At 58.7% G+C, this 19,431-nt stretch overlaps 1 protein-coding gene across 3 annotated transcripts in view; it reads right to left on the minus strand.

The window, feature by feature from the left end:
- The window catches only part of Mpped1 (metallophosphoesterase domain containing 1), a 58,934-nt gene extending 39,532 nt beyond the window's left edge, over positions 1 to 19,402 (minus strand). The window contains exons 1-5 of one of the 3 annotated variants that reach the window (XM_063243856.1): positions 19,243 to 19,394; positions 17,002 to 17,132; positions 16,498 to 16,769; positions 8,426 to 8,732; positions 1,968 to 2,149 (exon numbers count right to left, since the gene is read on the minus strand). In XM_063243856.1, the coding sequence (XP_063099926.1) occupies positions 1,968 to 2,149; positions 8,426 to 8,649 (406 nt within the window). In that variant the 5' untranslated portion in view covers positions 8,650 to 8,732; positions 16,498 to 16,769; positions 17,002 to 17,132; positions 19,243 to 19,394. Of the gene's footprint in view, positions 1 to 1,967; positions 2,150 to 8,425; positions 8,733 to 16,497; positions 16,770 to 17,001; positions 17,133 to 19,242 lie in introns of all 3 variants that reach the window. The other 2 variants (XM_063243855.1, XM_063243857.1) reach the window with 2 other exon arrangements.
- Between the last annotated feature and the right edge of the window lie 29 nt (positions 19,403 to 19,431).

The following is a 19,431-nucleotide window of genomic DNA, read 5'->3' on the forward strand; positions in this document are numbered from 1 at the left end:
TAAAATGAGGCCACACACGTCCAGAGAAGTCATGTGCTGCCATGGTCACCCAGGCAGGAAACAGACTGGGGGTGTCAGGTCCCAGGGGCACAGTCCACACCCTCACCCTCAGCACAAAAGTGGAGGCGCAGGGAGAAGACGGCGAGAGCACGTAAGTCCTGCAGCCCGGCCCGAGCGCCAGCTCTGCCCCTAAGGAACGAGCCGTGTCCTTCAGCTAGCTTGTCCACTCCTCTGGTGAACAAGAGGGTCTTCTACCCACAAAGCGGAGCAGTGATGGCTCCTACCTCATCCAGCATCAGAGAAACCACACACAGGGGTCCAGAACAGGGCCTGGCACGTACTAAGCACTCAGTAAACACTAGCACAGCACACAAGGCAGATTCCCTGACCACCACAGCCACATCTCAGCTGTGACTGCTGAGCCGGGAGCGCAGAGTCGCTGGCCCGGAAGGTGTCTCTAGTCTGCACAGATCTCCTCAAAATCAGCCACCAGGGCACTTCTACCAAGCACTGCTGTTTCTGCTCTTTCTCAAGAGCAGATTCCTCCTCATCAACCCAGAGAAGGGTGGCCCCCTTGGTCCCCTCGTCCCCTCAAGGGACAGCCCTGACCTCTGCAAACCTTCAAGGCAGCAGACACAGAACCTGAGAGAGGCCAGGGGAGGCGCTGTACCACCCTGCAGGGTCACTTCTGCACCATAACGACAGAGCGGAACAGGACACAACCTGACCACTGCGCAGGAGGCAGGAGGAAGGGCCTCCTCCCCGAGGCGGAGCTGCTGCTGAGAGGCGGGAAGAGACCTCCCTAAGGCTAACTTCCTAACTGCTGGGTCTGCCAGGCTGCAGCCCCCTGGTTCCGTCACCAGAGTCACAGTCAGGCCACTGCCACCATGCGCCCCTAAGCCCCCTTTTGTTCCAAGCAGGGCATGTAATTGCTCCATTCCAGGTGAAAACTGCCACCTCTGCCATCACCTTCCCGAGAACTCTTGGTCTCACGCCCACAGCCCAGGACTCCAGTCATGTAGGTTCATTCATTTGCTCCATTTTGACGGGAGCCCACTGTGGCCAATTTTCCTCCACTCGAAGGGGAATGCAAACATGAACCACTGCAACCAGCTGCCGCCAACCTGGACAAGGCAGAGGCGGGCGGGTTTCCGTCCTGTAAAGACTGCCGACCCAGCCACACAGGCGCTCTACACATTCTGAGACCCACAGCAGGCAGATAAGGAGCCGGACTAGGCCAAGGGTCCCTGCGAGGGGACAGCAGAGTGCAGAGCCAGAGACAGCAGAGCCGGGTGAGTCCCGCAGGAGCCCTCGCCCACCCCAGCCTCGCACACTGCCCCGTGCACCACAGTCCCGTAAGGCCCTGGGTTAGCATTTCCCACTTCAAAAATCAATATTCAAAGCACAGAAACCAGCCAAGGATAAGGCCTTGCTTGTAAATATTTGTTTCCGCTGGCAAAGCCCGGCCTCGGCTGCTCAGGCTGCCCCCCAACCCCGGGCTCTGGGGCCTCTCCACAGCAGCAGGACAGGGAGTGAGGCGGCTACAGACAGCAGGGAGGACGGTCAGCCCTGCCCGCCGTCTCCACCCTAGCAGGCCTGGTCACTGGGCCGCCCAGGGGCCATTCACCTGTCCCCCCAGACATGCACAAAGACACCTCTCCCGAGGGACGTGCTTGGAAATCATTGCCCACTGTCAGCCACCTAGCAGGACAGTGTTCTGCTGCCCACGCCAACAGCTGCCCATGGGAGGAGCCACACCAGTCCCCAGGGGTACAGAGGCCAGGTGTCCCCTTAAGGGGTGACTCAGCTGGTACCAGTACGTACAGCCAGGTCCTGGCCCTGGAGTGATCCACACCCTGGTCCATCCATCCATCATCAGCTCCTGGCCCTCCCTGAGCAGGGCAGGCACGGTAACAGCTGGGCAGGGGCGGGCAGGGCAGCTGGAGAGGCCACCGGCCGGGACCTACCCAGCCACTCGTTGAATTTCTTCACCTCGCTTGGGAGCCCCAGCTCCGTGAAGTCCCCAGCATGGATCAGCACGTCGCCGTAGGGCATCTGGATGGGGTCTGTCCTCGAGTGGGTATCGGACACACAGACGAAGCGCGTGTAGCCGGGTGGTTTGGGGGCGTCGTGCGGCACCGGATCCACCCTGTGGAGAGAGGAGACAGGAGGGCTCGCGGGGTGCTGCAGGGCCCAGAGCTTTCGGGGTGAGCAGTTCCCAGCCCCATCAACCCAGCTCTGGTCCAATCAGACATGGACCCAGCCCCCAGCCTGCCAGAGCACCCACGAGGTCTGGAACAGACTCTCAGTCACAAGCCAGGAAGAAGGTTTTTGTCCCTGAGCCTCAGGTCACTCCTGTGCAGCATGGGAGCCTCTGAGGACTTTGGTGAAGGTCAAAGGTCGTGAGTGACTCCCCGGTTCCCGGGCCCATGTGCAGCTGGCTTCACTGTGACCTGCTCCAGACCAAAGCTATATCTCCCAACTTTCTGGTGATCACCATCTAATCCTGTGCAATTTTAACACCACCGAGAGGCTGTACATCCGTCCACAAACTGTCTGTCTATCCTTCAGACAGAAAGGACAGATTTTTTCAGCCATTTTTGCCGCTGGGGGGCGCTATTGCACCCACTGAGGATGCAGTGACCATCTTCTGAGGATGCATCCACTGCATCCATTGAGGATGCAGAGAAGTCCCAGGTCAGTAAAGAGCTGTCCGCAGTACAGAGCAGAGCCGACCGCAGGACAGCTGTGTGGGAAAGGAGGGATTCTCAGGAAGCCACATAAGGCGGGCACTCAAAGCCCCAAGGCGATTTTTCTAAGCTTCGAGGTGGTGTGATCATCCTCCCACCAGGAGCCTTCCAGGCTGGGGAAGACAGAGCCCCGGGCCTCCTCTCCCAGCTCTGCCACCCATCGCTCAGGCCAGACCTTAAGCAACACTTTACAGGTTTGCTCGGCTGTAAAACAGAGCTCCCTCCCCAGGCCAAAACACTCAGAAATACCAAGAGCAGCCAGAATGGAAGTCTCCGTGCCTGGGAGCCCGTGGTGGCCTCCTAGATTACAGACGAGAACTCTGGGGGTCCCTGGGCCTGAGCATGGACGGGCTGAGGACCCAGCCCCCCTCCCTGGCCAGGGCTATTCCCACCCCACCCCCCGCACCCCGCCTCCCCAGCGGAACAACTCTGCCAGGCTCCCAACGCTTGAAAACAACCGATGACATTTCCACAAGCAGGCTCTCCTCTCTGAAGGAGCCTGCCACTCAGGAGTTGTGCTTAAATCTAATTATGCGCCAAACCAAAAGCAGCTCCATATCACTTACATAAATACTTTTAAAGACATCTTTCTAATTATCCTTTTTTTTCAGACAATATATTTCGAAGAAATTTAATTAACACCTTAGGAGAGATGTGGGTCCCGCATGCTAATGTGCAGGGCTGCGTCCTCCTGCAGGATGGAGGCATGCGGAGGTGCCCTGCAGGCCTCGCCCGGGCCGAGGTCACAGAGGGAGGATGCGTCCAAGGCCCCCTAGAGTCCCAGCGAGGCAGACTGGGGGCCTCCTGCTGCCCAGCGTACCTGTGATGACAGCCAGGAAGGCAAGAGGGCTCTTCCTTATCTGTCTCCCCCCTCCCTTCCTTCCTTCCGGATTGCTGCTGTGCCAAGCCAGCGAGGCCACAGGGATGCACTGGGTTTCGTCACCACCTGCCAGATGCTCTCGGTGAATGGCAGAGACACACTCGGTCAGCCAGTGACCACAGAGTCACCAGCTGTGACAGCATCAGAAGGGCCGGTGGCCTAAGCTGGTCAGGGTCCTCCCGGCAGCTTCCAGCAGGAGGGCAGTCCCTTCCCTGTGCTTTGCTGCCTCCCCTCTGTCCTCTAGGACCCCAGCACCAGCTCTCCAGGACAAACAGCTTGCAGGTAGCTGACCACGACACCTGTGCACCCTTCCTGTCCAGTTAGCCAATTGGACCAAGCAGCCAATCGCTACTAGGCTATCAGCCTGGCCAGGAACTGGAGTGAGCCAATCAAATCCACCCATTCATATCCACCCCCCCCAACCTTCTGGAGATCCTCAAAGTGCAACGACCAAGTCAAAAACACCAGGACATGAATAATGTCACCCCAGGCCACCTCGCTCCGGTCTGGCAGCCTCCAAAATGCCCGCGGAACACAGGACCCTGTGCGCCCAGCTCAGCCCACCGCCAGGCAGCCTGGGCTCTCCAAGCAGGGCCTGCTGCAGCAGAGAAGCTCTTTAATTAACTCTCCTTATTTCCCTGTACCCCGAGGCTTCCGCACAGAGAAGACAGGAGCCCAGCAATCCCTAGAGGAAAACATAAAGACTCATTTCCTGCTCGATCCTCCGGCTATTTGGATTGTACAACCGCTCAACTGCCATAATAACAGCGGGTGGGAGGGGCTCTGCACATCACTTAGGATTCCACGCTCAGCACTTCACCTGGACTGGTTCTTTTTGCCTCCCTGGGGACCCCTAAGCAGCATGACCCCTAAATGACATCCCCATTTTACAGAGGAGAAAAACTGAGGCTTGGAAAAGTTTGATGTACCCACCGTCTCAGGCATTGAAGTTAGGCAAGCTAAAATTGAAATCTTAAGCTCGTTTTGGTTCCAGAATTCTCAGCAGGATGGGGCATTTCTGGGACCTACTTCATTTCTTTCCATCAGTCTACAGCCAGATGCTTAGACAGGGCCCCTAAATGTCAGGCACCTGCTAGTCTGAAGGATGCAAGAGGGGGTCACCCACAGAGGCCTCCGGCCAGGAGCTCCCAGCGCCCATGCCTGTGTTTAGAAATGGGGAAGAAGTTAGGAAAATAAACAATATGCAAAAAAAATCTAGGAGAAGGCACGGCTGCACTCCTAGATCCAGCTGTACCTGAGGCCAGACCCAAACCTGAACTCCTCAGCCACACACATCAGCTGAATAACCTCCTTTTCTCCCGAAAGCAACTGAAACTGTGTTCCGACACCTGAAGTAGCACAACCCCAGCTAACAGCTGACTCCAGACAGCCCTGAGGACTCAGCAACTGAGACCTGGGAAAGTCAGTCCCATGCCCCAGGTCCGGGATCCTAAGCTAAAGGATTTGAACCCAGGTCTGCACAACTGGGCATCTAACCTCAACCCCTTCCTGTGACAGTGGAAAAACTGGTTCTTGCCCAGTGACATCCTACCAGGTACGACACCAGAGCACAGAAACAAAGGTTTTCTCTTTCTTGGAGCCAAACCAGAGTGCCCAAGGCTCCTGCCTCCTGGGGTGACTCCGAGACCCTAAAGCCAGTGCCAGCTGTGTCCAACCGAGCGTGATCCTCCCCCAGGCATGGGGGGGAGGCAGGGGGGTGCAGAATAGAGGACCTGGCCCCCGTGCCCAGCGTCACCATGGGTTGGTGACCTCTTTGCTGTGCCCCGGACCTTCCCGGGCACTGACGCGGCTCTGCAGGGTGGGATAAGCCATTCACTGTCCAGGGCTTGGTGACAGTCTAACTGTCCGTCCCAGCTCAGAGCGCTGATGCCGACACCCGCAGAGTGCCCCTCCCTACCACAGCTCTCTGTTCCCCTAAGTCACCGGCTCCCTGGCAGCACGGTCCTGGTACCAAACACCCCCTTGGGCCCCGGAAGCAGAAACTGTTGGTCCCCGAGACCCCCACACTCTTCCCCGACTGCTCCTCTCCTTCCCTGTTCTCTGCTGGGCTCAGGGCAGAGGTGCCTGGGAAATGGGACCGATTCTCACACCACTCGGGGGGCTCTGAGCCCCTCCAGCTGGGGTGGGAGTGGAGGGGGGGAGCACTGCTCCCGCAGTGGGGCCTTAGGAGTGTGGAGGTGGAAAGGCAGAGGGACCAGCATGGGAGGATGTGGGGACCCAGGCGTGCCCGGGCTGGCATCAGTGCCCAGCAAGACCTAGCAGCAGGGCCGGGACGCAGCTCCGAGGTGAGCTCACCTAGCATGTTCCAGGCCCTGAGTCTCATGCTCAGTGCTAAGACCATCACAGCCCAAAGGGCCCAGAGGGTCTGAAAGGGGTGGCCGGGGTCTCCCCGTCGCTCCTCCTGAGGTCCGCAGGGAGGAGATGCACACCGCCAGGGAGACCCTGTCCCTCTACACTCTCGCCTTGTTGGTGACCACCAGGCCTTCCCTGAGCAGCCCGGGCACCCGGAGGTCTCCAGCCTCAGGCCCCCAACCCAGAAGCCTGTTGTGCAGGCTCTCGGGCAACTACAGAATCCACACGGCTCAGTCTGAAGCCACATTTGTACTCTCACTGCTGCTTTATTAAATGTAAATCGTGAATTCATTCAATAAGGCCCCCTCACCCTTGGGGACAAAGCCCGGGGCGGCAGTAAACCCCACATCAGGAAGTGGCATCGTCCTCCTGCCTTCCCCCACCAACAGAGGCTCGCCATGGAAACCCACGCTGCCACCTCCAGCAGCCCGCACGTGTCCCCTGATGAAGGGAAAGGCATCTGCATGGAGGGGTGAGAGGCAACAGCCCCCCAAGGCCCTCTGTGCAAAGCTGGGGTTCAAAGCCAGAATCTGGAGCACGCTGCCTTCCTGCCAAGAGAAGTGGGGGCCCTCACTCCCTGGGGACCTTGTCACACAGAGAGCAGGGGGAGAGGTCAGGACCAGGGGGACGAGAGCCACTAAGTTTTTTCTCCGCCACACTGATCACTACTAGGGCCGTGGGCCTGCAGGACACCTCTGCCACCTGTCTGCCATCGGCCTGGAACGCAAACCCTGCGTGGGAAGATGTCTGTCCTCCACCCTGCAGGGTCCCGAGCACCGAGCCCGGTCTGTGAGCCGCTCACAAATGTCCCGAATGAATGAATGATGCATGTATGCATGCATGACCTCCAGTGCTCTTTGGTCAGGTGAGGGAGGTCACCTTCCCCCTCGGTCACTGCCTCGCTGCCCTTCGTCGGGACACAGCCTGACCCTCCGGCCCTGTGCTGTCTCCTGCAGGTTCCCACACGCCCTTCTCCCTGGGCTCCCCCGCTGCCCCTTCTGCCTGGCCCCGTCCTCCTCACCCCCGTCGGCTGCTCCTCCTCCACCTCGGGGTCTCAAGCCTGGCTTCTCCAGAAGGGCTCTTCTACATAGTGCTTCTTATCTCTGGGTTGAGGGGACCCCCAGAGATGCTGGCGACCTCAAGCCGGCTTGGCTAGAGAACTAAGTCACCCCCAAAGGGGAGAACCCAGCCCCAGCGAGGCTCCCCACTGCAGCCACCCTGCTAGGCTCACTATCCCAGGACTAAGGAGTAGCATGGCTGAGACCCAGGCCTCCGTTCCACCCTCAGCCACTAACCTGGTCCCCAAAAGAAAATCAAAGGCAGCTGCTCCAATGGAAGCTTTCCCCAAGAATGCAGCAGGCAGCTTCAGCCACAGGGGCCCTGCAGCCACGCTGCTGGGGCGCGGGGAGTGATCCGGGGTGCTAACAGCCACCTCAGGCCCTGATGAGTAGCCCCCCAGCACCCACCTTTAGCAGAAGCTAGGCCTGGGACAAGCCCTACAGAGTTGGGGATCCCCCCAGCTCCCTCTCTAAGTAGCAGCTTACCTAGTGTCACAGGACAGCAGTCTGCACCCCTATGGGTCATGGTCAGCACTGGACATCCCATCCTGTCACAGCTCTGACCTCCCCTGGAGAGTCATGGGTCTCTCCCCTACCCTGGGGTTCACCTGTGACTTCCACCTAGCACTGGCCAGGTACTCATGCAAACCCACAAAACTAAGCAAAGGACAGAACTCTTGGGAAGACATTCCCAGCACGGGACTCTGGGGGTGCTGAGTGTGGATGGAGCCCTGGACTCGGGCTGGGCCACCTGGGCTCCAGGGCAGCTCTGGCCAGCTGTAAGGGGTGACAGGAGGGGGCAAAAGGGTGGCCAGGGGCTCACCTACCTCCCCCTGTGCCGCCTGCCCTCCTGGGACCTCCGAGTCCTCCATGAAGGGCCTCAGGCCGGGGAACAAGCTAAACCTGTGCTGTCCCAATCGCCCCAAAGCCTCACGGCCAGGCACCCTGGTGTCTCCATCAGAGCTCCAGGGAGCAGCGGGGCTCCCTAGACCTTCAGGCAGAGCCTCTCCAATTCCCCAGAACACAGGAGGCAGGACTGAGGGGGGCAGGGGTCAGCTGTGCCAAGACAAGTCCCTTCGCCATCTGAGACTCAGTCTCCCCTTCTAGATAAACCGGACCAGGCGACAGGAACCACAAAGGGCAGGAGGGGTGGCACGCCAGACACCCCGAGGATGTGCAAACAGGCATACAGCAGGGCCGCGTCACCACCACGGCCCCCCCAGCCATCAATCAGCAACTTCCCGCCCGTCCTGGACCGCGGAACCTCCAGCCCACAAGCCCAGAGGACCCGCTGACGTGGCACGGGAGTGCCCAAGCCACCGGTGTCTGTCACCGCCCACCCCAGCCCGGGCCCTGTCACTTACATCTGCACGTGCGGCGGCTGGAAGCGGCCCTGGTTGATGTTGTAGAAGGTGAAGGCCTGCGTGGGGTTGGAGCTGTACTCGTCCACCTCGATCAGCAGCCGGCTGTGCTGGTGCCGCCGCGCGGCCATCACGTGGGACTGCGAGAAGGCCATGCCCAGGCCGCAGGGCAGCAGGGCCAGGGCCTCGGCCTTCAGGACGCCGGCATCCCACCTAGAGCGCCACATGGACCTCGGCGGGCCGCCCGGGCATCTCCTGCCGCCGCCGCCGCCGCCACCGCCGCCCGGCCCCCGCCAGACCTGCAAACAGACTGCGGAGATGGAGCAGAACCGGGCGACAGTTAATCTGTTTGGGATTTGCTTTATTTAATGTCAGATGAAGATTTAGGAAGAGGGAGGGGGAGAGAGAAAAAAACACAGTCGTACAGCTCAAAAACTCATTACACATCTTTCCAACTCAGCAGTTTGATGAATATACTTTGGTAAAAGGAGAAAAGAAGGAAGGGCGGGGACAAGGAAAAGGGGAAAAAGAAAGAAAGAAAGAGAGAAAAAGCCAGTCCGCAGCGCAGGACCGAGGCTTGCAGGGCGGAACATGTTCAAATACTTGGCATGTTTGTGTTTTCCTCCGACAAAATCCCTTCCATCTCCAGGCTGACCCTGAGCGGACCAGACAATGGCTGGTATTTTGTAAACAGGGAAGTTAAATTAGACTTTTCAGGATGGGGAGACAGGAAGGAGCCCCTCTGCAGCCCCGGGGTTCCCACCGCCCTCAGGCCCCCCACGGCCCTGCGCCGGCAAGCCCGGGCAGGTGAAATTCCTTCTCGGCATCGGTGCTGCCTAAAGACATCTCGGGGCACCGGGAAGGGGTTTCCCCAGAGCCAGCGCCACCCTGTCCTGGGCTCAGGGGACCGTGGTGGCCGAGGGACGCGGGATGGACCGTAAAAACTGTCCCGCATGCAAGGTCCCCTCTCCCATCAGGATCTGGGGAATTCTGATGTTCCCGGTCCATCCCAACGCCACACTGTTACAGTGCAGCTTGAGGGTCATTTTGAAACAATTTTTTTCTTCCACTGGAAACTGCAGTTTGTATTTCCTGGACCACAGTCCCGGCAGATCCTAGCCCAGCCACGGAGCATCTTGGACACACAGGCCCGGCGAGACCGGATGCTGTGTGTAACCAACACTATTGATTTTTCTCCTTCATTTTCATATTTTTTTTAACCGTGTTAGTAAGAAATGCTTGAAGATTTCTTTTTTTAGTTGTTGTGTTCAATGTTTGGTTATTAAGGATCCGCCCCCCACAACGGATTCCACTTGCACTGTATTTAACCAAGGAGAAAATAATGTAATTTGAATTATTCCTGGACAGTTGTACCCCCGTCACGTTATGGGAAGGAAAATTCTCTGTGCTCTGTTCGTGGAAGAAGAACTGACACACTCAGAAAACAAATTAGATTAGGAAAATGACAAAAATTAGGGACTGGAGAATGTTTTAATTATGTGCAAAGGAGAAATGGGTTATTAATTTTTTAAAACCTCGATCATCCCCACACAAGTAAAGCTAAAACAGAGACATCTTCCTCCTCCACCCTGTGTCCCCCCCAAAATGCATCCATGTACTCCCCCAGGTGCACCTGTCCATGCCCTCGCTCTCCGGGTTTCTAAGTGGATCTGCCCTCCTGACCTGGCCTGTCTGTGCCTGCTGAGGGCACCAAAAAGCCCAGGAAGGGCCCACAGGGACACCCAGGTCCAGGGCTCCGCCCGCTCAGAGCCGGCCTGCCTGGACCAGAGCCCTAACATCGCATTGACCTGCTGTGTGACATAAGCCCAACATCCTAACCTCTCTGAGCCTCCGCTTCCTCATCTGGAAAATGGGTCTCATGACAGTAATGCCACCTCCTCAGTGTGGGGGACGAGGTGAGGAAAGGGGAATCCAGAGTTATAGGCAGACACTGAGTACCAGGCTAACATACTCCCTGGGGCCACCATGACCATTCGCACTGAGTTCAGGGCGCCCCTACTGGTGCTGCCAGATACCGGGGAGCTGGGACAGGATGTGTCCAGGGGAGTGGAACTGCCTGGCAGGGCCTGAGAACTCGTCTCCCTCCCTGTGACACCCAGGCCCCTGGATCCCAGCCCTGCCGCCCTGCACTCCATTGGGCGGCCCCGTCCTCCTCTCCCACTGACCCGGGGACACGTTCCATGGTCCCATGAAAAGCCAGGGTGTCCCCAGGGATTGGGCCCGGGTCGCCCTTAGCTTGGTGACCCTGGGCAATTCGCATGACCCCTGGGCACTGCTATCTTCACAGCTGCAGCAAATCGTGGTCCCACACTCACAGAGTCAAGACGAACAGAGGCAGCCACCGTGCACGGCTGGCCACAAAGCCCAGCACACGGGAGGCCCTCAGGAAACCGCACTCACCAGCCCCCCATCGGCCTCGCCCCAACCCCACGGATGGAGGGATGAAGACAGAGGACGGATGGACGGAGGGAGGGCGGACAGACGGACGGGCGCAGGATGCTGGCCAGACTCTCCCTAGCACCCAGCACGAAGCTGGCAGCCGCTGAGTGCCCAGCGGGCTCAGCTCAAGCCTGAGGAGCCCTCAGCCCTCCCTCGATACCCATCGCCGCCTGGGGCTGGCCAGGCAGGGCACAGCCTGGTAAGAGCGAGGCACAGGGGCTCCGCCAGCCCGCCCCCCACACCCCCAGCGGAAGAGGCAGGTGGCACCTCGAGGCGCTGCTTCTGCAGTGGCACAATGCTGCGTTTCACATAAAGGGGGTTCGCAACGGGCCCTGCTTGGAGAAACCGGGAGCCTGGGAGCGCAGAGCTTTCTTTTAATGCCCATTTAATATTTATGGAGCTGCCGCAGCCCGGCAGCCATGGAACGCAGCACAGCGCGAGCCTCCTCCGCCTCGAGGCGGTCCACGGCGGGAGCCGCGTTCCCAGCGAGCCGCTGCAGCCGGGAGGCGTCCACACCTGCAGCACAAAACTGCACTGCAGGCCACACTGGGGCCCGCCGTGGGGACACTGCCTGGCTCCCGGCCCGGCAGAGTGACCTTGAGTGCATGGCACTGTCCGTGGGCACGGCCAGCGCCTCCTCTGTGTACCCGGGAGGAGGAAGGAAGGAGGTGTCACAAGCCACACGCGGGTGCTGCCCTCCATGCCCGAAACGGTGGCAGAGCCAAGCGGTCCCTTGGGGAAAGGAGTAACTCCCCAGAGACAGAGAGGGACTGGGGTAGTGACCAGCACCTGGAAAAAGTCAGAGCTGGGTGGTGGGGTATGCAGTGACGGGGGTGCTCAAACTGCCGGATCAGAGAGGCCCAGCTGCACAGGTGACAGCCACACAGGTGGGAAAGATGACAGGAAGCAGGCGGGGGACAGAACTGAGGCAGAGGGAACGGCAAGTGCAAAGGCCCGGTGGCAGCCACAGCACTGACAGCAGCCTCGCCTTTGCTGCTATGTTATCAAGGTCTGCCCTGTGCTTCCGGGAAGAGAGCCCGGACTCTGATGTCACAGGAGCCGGGGTTCAAATCAGGCTCAGCGGCTGCTGTGCTGAGCTTCAGGGCGGGTCACATAAGCTCTCCTCATTCGTGTTCTCACGGGCCTCTTCGTGGGCTAACAGGGCTGGAAGGAGTCTGCTCCGGGCTCTCCCAGCCCAGCAGGAATTGAAAACCCTCTCCCCTCGTGCAGGCCCTGTCCACCCCCGGGTCCCTCGTCCTTCTCTCAGAGCTGGGGTTGGACCCAGCACTGTGGCACTGAGCTACAGCCTCAGCCCTGCTTATTCTCGAGCAGTGTCTCACTGAGTCTTATTTATCCAGGCTGGGCTCAAACCTGTGATCCTCCTGCCTCAGCCTCCCAGAGTGCCGGCATTACAGGCCTGCCCTGCCGACCCAGCAGCTTACCCTTTACCCCAGTGGCCTCTGCCCTCCCTCCACCGCATCTCTGGGTTGGCCCTCTGGTGCCAGGTGTCCACTCAGGCCCAGGCACCCAAGAGGGCACCAGAGTGTACCCAAGACAGGGGTATATGCAACATGGATGTCTAGGAAAGAGGCCCAACTCCAGGCCCCACCCTCCTGTCTGGGTGCTGCTGGCTTGGCTTGGTCACCAGGGCCACATCCCATCAACCCCAGGAGAAGTGTCCTAAATTCCCTACGTCCATCTAGTGCCTCGGACACCGGCCTCCTCAGGGCACCCCCTCACTCCCAGGCCAAGGAGCCCTGTGCGGGGACCCCACGAGGGCTGAGCCCCTGGCCTGGAAGGCCCCTCGCAGCACCCAGCCCCATGGTCGCCCTCCATTTCCCAGCTCACACCCATCTGGACCCAAGACAGCTCGGGGTCTTGGGGACACCATCCCCAGCCTGCCCGGCTGAGTCAGGCATCTTCACCCCCACACAGAGGGCTCCCCAAGCACGCTCTCAGTGCAGGCTCGAGTCTGCAGCTGAGCTGAGAAGCCAAAGATCGAAATGATGAATGAATAAATGAATTAGGAATGAGTGAAAAACATGGATGAAGCTGTCCAGGCCTCTGATGCTGACAGCCCGGATGTAAAGGTGCCTCTCGGGGAGTATGCACAGCACACAGCTGAGGGCCGAGCACACAGTAGGTGCTCATTAAATGTCTCTTCCACCGCGGCTGGAAGGTTCTGTGGAACCCAGAAGTTCGGTATCAACTTCCAAGGCTCTATTAGAGATTTTCCAGCAGCCCCTGAGGCTCCCTGCCAGCCCGGGGGACCCCAAGTCCCTCTCCCCCCTCCCATTCCTGCTGAGTCGTGGTGGGCTTGCTCACCAGGGCACTGTGACTTTTCTAGGCACTGCAGGGCACCGGACAGCCACTGCTGACCTGACTATGCGATGTCCCTCCGTGGGGCCATGTGACCCGGATGTGAAACCAGCCCTCCGAGGTATTAGCAGACCTCCTGGAGTCCCTGTGAGGACGCTGGTGGGGGAGTGTGGCCCCCACTGTGAGCCTGGGCTCAGGAGGGGGGTGACCAAGAGGCACCCAGGCTCACAGAGAACACTCCAACAGCAGGCGGGGAAATGCACCGGAGACGTCCAGGTGGCTCCAGCGACCGGACCCGGCGTGAAAGCTCTGCGCTCACAGCACCGGCTGCAGAATCTCAGACAGGGGCAGCTGGCTCTGCTGCCTGGCGCTGGTCTCTGGCAGCCAGCGTGGGCCAGGCATGACCCGGTGCCTGGTTATCACATCCCCTCAGGCTCTCAGAAGTGCTGTGGCTCAGAAGGCGAAGGTCACTCTGACCAAAGCCAAAGCGAGGTGCTCACGGTCATCACCCCCAAAAGCCATCAGTGTTTCTCTCCTGCATGAGCTGGCGAGGTTTTAGCAATCCCTGGAGGGCGAGGACAGTCTCATGGTATCCTGAGTCCAGAGCTCAGGGGGAAACAATGACCACACGGGGGTGGCTGTCTGATTAAACACGGGAAGTCACAGAGCCTTCTGGGCTGCAGCTTTCCGAGAGCCCAGCACTTGGGAAGCTGCTGCCAGGAGGCCGGCCCCCCTCCGATCCGCCTCCTCTGCAGCCCGAACGGCAGGCAGGGTCAGCCCGGTGTCCACCTGGTTACCTTCGGGCTAGGGCTCAGAGCAAAGCCAAGCAGCACCAGCTCAGAGAGCCACTGCTTACAGAGAGGGACTTGTCACCATGTGGCAAAATGTCACAGAAAGGCCAGGCTGATCCCCGCTGCCTGGCGTCCCCCCACCACACACACACACACACACACACACCCCACCCCGGCAAAAATGCAGGGGATTACATTTCATAGAAAAGCACCAAGGGCTCGGGGTTTGGGGAAACAATTCCTTTATGAGCCTTGTTCCCTGCACAAGCTCCAAAATCACTTTTAAATTATGTTTTCTTTGCTCGATTTGCCTGGGCCAAAAATTATGCGACTGATGAGCTGAAAGTCTCATAAAGGGTAAAAAAAGAATTTCAAAGTAAAATAAACAGAAGAACTCAAAGGAAAAGAAAAGAAGCAAACAGCTCAAAGGAGGAATAAAATCTAATCCAGTCCCCCAATGTCCTAAGGTCCTGGAGTCTGGCGACTGACCTCCCTCCCGAAGCCACCAGGGGGCTTCCACGGAGACAACTGTGGCCGGCCACTGGCAGGAGTGGTTCCGTGGAACGAGCGGATGAGACAGAGCAGCAGAAGGGGTTCCACAAGTTCAGGGAGAACCAGCCCCTCTTCCTTGAGAAACGCTCAACCGCAAGTCACTTTAAAGCATTTACCACTTAAAAGCCTTTTAGCCGGCCCATTTTGAATTATGACTCTGTGATTTTAAATTACGCTAATCCCTCCACACCGCCCCGTCCCCCGCAGTGCCAAGGTTTCATTTTCCAATTCCGTACTGTGATTTCAGGTGATGGAGGGTGCTACCCTGGATCATGTCCCGCCTGCCACAAACAGCCGCTCACTTATTCCCTTATTTTAGAGGCCAAGGCAGTCGGTTCACCGGCTCGGCTTCAGATTCCAAACGTGCTCGCTTGCCACTGCAGAGCCGCAGGCAGGAGGCGCCCAGAAGCCCAGAAGCTCGGGCGAAGCAGTGAGCCTGCACCCCGAGCCCCGCTCCACACGCAGTAATAATTCTCGGTGTTGCTGGCTCCATCCAACAGGCCGGCAATCACATAAATAACAGCGGGTGGACTGATTTTCTCCTGCAAAGTGCTATGTCCCAGTTTTCAAAATAACGCCGGGGGCGGAGACTCTCAGCATCCACCGGGTTAGTCTTGGATGGGGCGCAGGCTTGCCCCGCAGACTGCCCCACTCGAGGGGAAGTGAGGGGGAACTGGGTCCCAGCCAGTGCTCCACACCCCCCTACCCGCTCACCCCGTCAGCCCACACTCAGCAGCCACGGGGTGGGGACAGAGGTGGCTGGAGACCGGGAGAGCAGGACGGGCTCCGGGGCTCTAAGTGCAAATTCAATTTGCAAAGAAAGCCAACCTGGATTCCCAGCTCCTGTGGAAATCTATGAAACAGATATCACAGGAGCCCGGTCAGCTCAGCACTAGGATAATTCTCCCCTTCGGGCTGCCTTTGGGCTCTGGCCACGTTTATAATCAGCTCAAGTATATTGTTTTTGGTGGACACAAGGAATTCGCAATTAAAGATTAAACCTCCAAAGGATGCTTAATTAACTAATATGCCTGAATGACAAACTTACAAAAGCAGAACTTTTCCAGTCCCTGCCCTCACTGTCCGTGCACAATGCAAGGGGAGGCGACGGGAGCCTTTTCCGCACGCACGGAAACCCCAGCCAGAGCTTCCCTAGGAGGGGAGCAGGACGAGGGGCAGGGCTCTGAGGTTCTCAGGTAGTCGGCTGCTCGGTGCCATCTATTTTGCAGCCCTGCAGGCTGCAATGCTGCGTGGAAAATGCACAACGGTGAAATGGAACCGACAAGCGTGCAGGACCAAAGGCAGGCATGGCCTTCTCCCTAAAGTGCTGGGATTAGCCCGGGCAAGGCCAAAGGGACAGGGCACACGCCAGGAATAAACTTCCAGGTGCAGACGCAGGTGGTGGAGGGGAAACGGACGCACACCTGGCTCTGAACCCGACGTTCCAATCCACCAGAGGGGAGACTGTTTTTCTGTTTCTTTTTCTCTCTCTCTCTCTTTCTCTCTCTTTTTTTAACGCAGTCGATTCGGTTCCTAACGAATGATTGGGTTCTGACACCACGCTGCCTGAGCTCACAGCCAAGAAAACTCTCCGAACAGCAATTCACAGAAAGGCACAGAAAGACCCAGGGACACGGCCAGCCACTCTGAGTCCAAAATGAATACACACGGTCTCCACGCATTCAAGGTCGCTTTATGAGACTGGGCCTCCACGTCAGCCATTAGTATTTTAGTGGAAATTAGAACACTACTAAATCTTTTCTCATTATCGGGGAAGCAAGTCAAAAGTAAGTAAAGTATTTGTGTTGGCTGAAGATTGGTGGGGTCACCAGGGAGAGCGCAGTGAATTAAACTAATGGGGAGCCCTAACTTTCATCTGATGCCTCCCCCAATGAGGAGCTTATTTATTTCCCCTCCTCCTTTTCCCTGGTTGTTTTTTTATACTTAGCTCACCTCTGCAGACACACACAATTCTAGCAGCAGTCTGGAGAGGACACTGGGTGACGGTTACACGGCGTGGGCCAGTCACACACAGGAACCACAGTTACAGAGAATGGTCTTCTGGCCATGATGGCTGGCAAAAGATGCGTCTGCCCTTAGAGGATGAGGACCAGAAGGAAGACGCCACCAGGGGCCAGTGTCTCATCCGTGGGGGCACAGCATACCTGGGAACCCACTTCCAAGTCACTGCAGCTGGGGAGCCCTGTCCCCCAGGTCTTCTGCTCCTAGATACAGACAGACAAAAGTACCCGCTGTCACATGGAAAGCTCTCCGGGGAGCAAAGAATGGAAAAGGGGGGGATGCCTGCAGAGACCCTTTTTTTTTGTTCCCGGCGAGGGTGGGGCGATGGGCGAGACATGCCACATTGTCACTAAAGATTCTGACAGACAACCCAGGGATTACGCGGAAATTCCACCCTTCACTACAGCTCCTGCCACTTGAAAGGCATCAACTAACCTCCACTAATTGCGTTTTTCTTCCCTGAGCCTGATATTTAGTTGTTAAAGTCTCTGCCTGGCCGATTCATCTCTTCTGCCCGGCCATTCACGCTCCGTTCACAGGACCAAGATCGGAGAAGGGGAGCCATCCTGATAAATTAAAAGATGACTGCATTTTGGGCTAGATTCTCTGTTTCTTCCCCAAGTCCAGAACTTGTATCCAAAATGCTGATTTTTCTCCACGGATACTCCCCTTCCATGAAATCCAGCACCCACCCTTCATTCCTCCAAGGAGTAAAGAGAGATGTTCCCTATATGGGGGGGGGTACATGAAGGACCCCCGCTGCCTGGCAGGGCAGGCGCCAAGTTCAGGAGAGCATAAAGAGCCTTAGTCACTCTGGTCTCGTGTGTCTGATCTACTTGGGGCACCAGGGAAAATACCTCAAAATTCCCACCTTTCACCTAAACCCAGTTCTGATTTTATTGGTCCACAAACGCAGCCCAAAGGGCATCAGCCACAGTGGGCAGGACGGGTCCTAAATGCACACACAGTGTGACACCCAAGGGCCTCATCTCCGTGCAGGTGACACATCAGCACTACAGGGGCCTAATTCCATCCAGGTCTTCCAAAATTCCTGGGACGGCAGAGGAAGCGGAAGCAGCCCCAGACCAAACCACTTGGGAGCACTGGACGAAGCCCTGGTGCCCGGCTCGCCGCTGTCCGTGTCGGCCAACAAATGCAGCTCCACCGAGGCAACACTCGAAGAGCTGTAACCATTCCACCGAAATCCATCTTGAGAAAAAAGATTTTACAAGTGTTGAGGGGCTGCCACTCGGAAAGCCAATTTGCAGGGAGCTGGGCGTCGGGAAGCGGTTTATTATGCGTGGCTCCCACACAGCCGTCCCCTGTAGACTGCGTCTCGCTCCAGACTGTTCCAAAGCTCTGGTGTGTTCTCCCCTACCTCAGCCCAGCCAAACGCACAAGCACCCTGTCCAAACGGCCTCCTGTGGACCAAGGCCTGACCTCCAGCTGGGATGGTGAGCTCAGCCACTGGGCTCTTCGGGAGGGAGCAGCCAAGCAGCAGCGTGAGAGGTCACTTGGGAAGTTGGTTGGATTTCTCCGCCCTTCAGCAGAGGCCAATCAGGTGCCCAGGGCGTTAGAGTCCAGCTGCCCGCCACACACATCCACACACTGCAGCAGATCCCTGATAAGGAGTCCCTGGCACCATTCTGCTGTCCAGCCAGCTCCCCCATTCACTTTTGCTCCCCGGTTTAATTTCCTAATTGTCTTCCACTTAACAAGCCCTCCACCCGGCCATTCAGCAGAACCAGGGAGGCAGAGATAGCCAAGCTCTCCCATGGGTGCTGGGAGAGAGGCCAGCCCAGCTCCAGGGAAGAAACACCCCAAAAGGTCAGCTGCAAGAGGTGGGGAGGGACGGGGTGCTCCTCTCCCCACTGGATCACCCAGACAGTAGATCCTGAACCCCAAGGCTGACCTGCCTCTTGGGCACAGCAGTGTCCCCTCCGTTCCTATCCAGACCCAGGGAGAAGCCACTGTGCGTGAATCTCTCTGCCATGAAGTCCCAGAATCAATACACAAGAGACCCAGCGGCTCCTTAGCACGGGCAGTCCGTGAAATGCTGCCTCTGAGGCCTGGGACTTGTCTGGTTAGTCACTGAATCCCCAGCTGGGGACACGGCAGACAGCAGTAAATACGTGTTGAATGAATGAGCGGGTGGGCGGGTGGATGGATGGATGGATGGATGGACGGAGGGAAATGGACGAAGTTTCCAGCAATGGCCAGCAATAGCAAAAGTAGCCACTAGCCCAGCATTCCCCCCATCCCGCCTAGTGCTTGCAGAGGCTTTGGGGGTGCCCAGCGGGCTCCCCGCCGCCCGCGGCTGCTATTGTTACCACGGGCATCACCACTCGCACCCCACCGGCCCACATCTCCACCGGCCACTCCGCCAGCAGCCAGCAGCGCCCGGCGAGCGGGCGAAAAGTTTCGCTGACCTCGCGGCCCCAGCCCGAGTCCGGTGCCCCGGCTGAGCCCCCTCCCGGCCGGTACCCGCTCGGCAGGCAGCCCGGCGCGGGGGTGCTCGGCCCGGCCGCCCGCACCCCGCAAAGGCGGCCGAAGTAACTTTGCGGACGCCCTGCGCAGCGCCCGGGCGTCACCCCGCGCCCGGAGAGGGTCCGGGCCGCGCCCCCCCGCCCGCGCCCGCGCCCGCGCCCCGGCCCGGCCCGGCCCGGCCCGCCCTACCTGGCCCGGCTCCTCTCCGCGGCCGCGAGCAGCCGCGCGCACCGAGGCGGGCAGGGGCCGGCTCCGCCAGGCAGGCGCACAGGGCGGGGGCTCCTCCGAGGCGGCTGCAAGTGGGAGCCAGACTCCTCCTCCGGGGGGCGGGGGGCCCGCGCCCCCTCCCCGCCCCCGCCCGCCCGCCGCGGCTGCGCC

Source organism: Cavia porcellus, unplaced genomic scaffold (assembly GCF_034190915.1).
Source record: "Cavia porcellus strain 051 isolate PalLab524CR breed Dunkin Hartley unplaced genomic scaffold, mCavPor4.1 scaffold_40, whole genome shotgun sequence".
NCBI classification, from domain to species: Eukaryota; Metazoa; Chordata; class Mammalia; order Rodentia; family Caviidae; genus Cavia; species Cavia porcellus.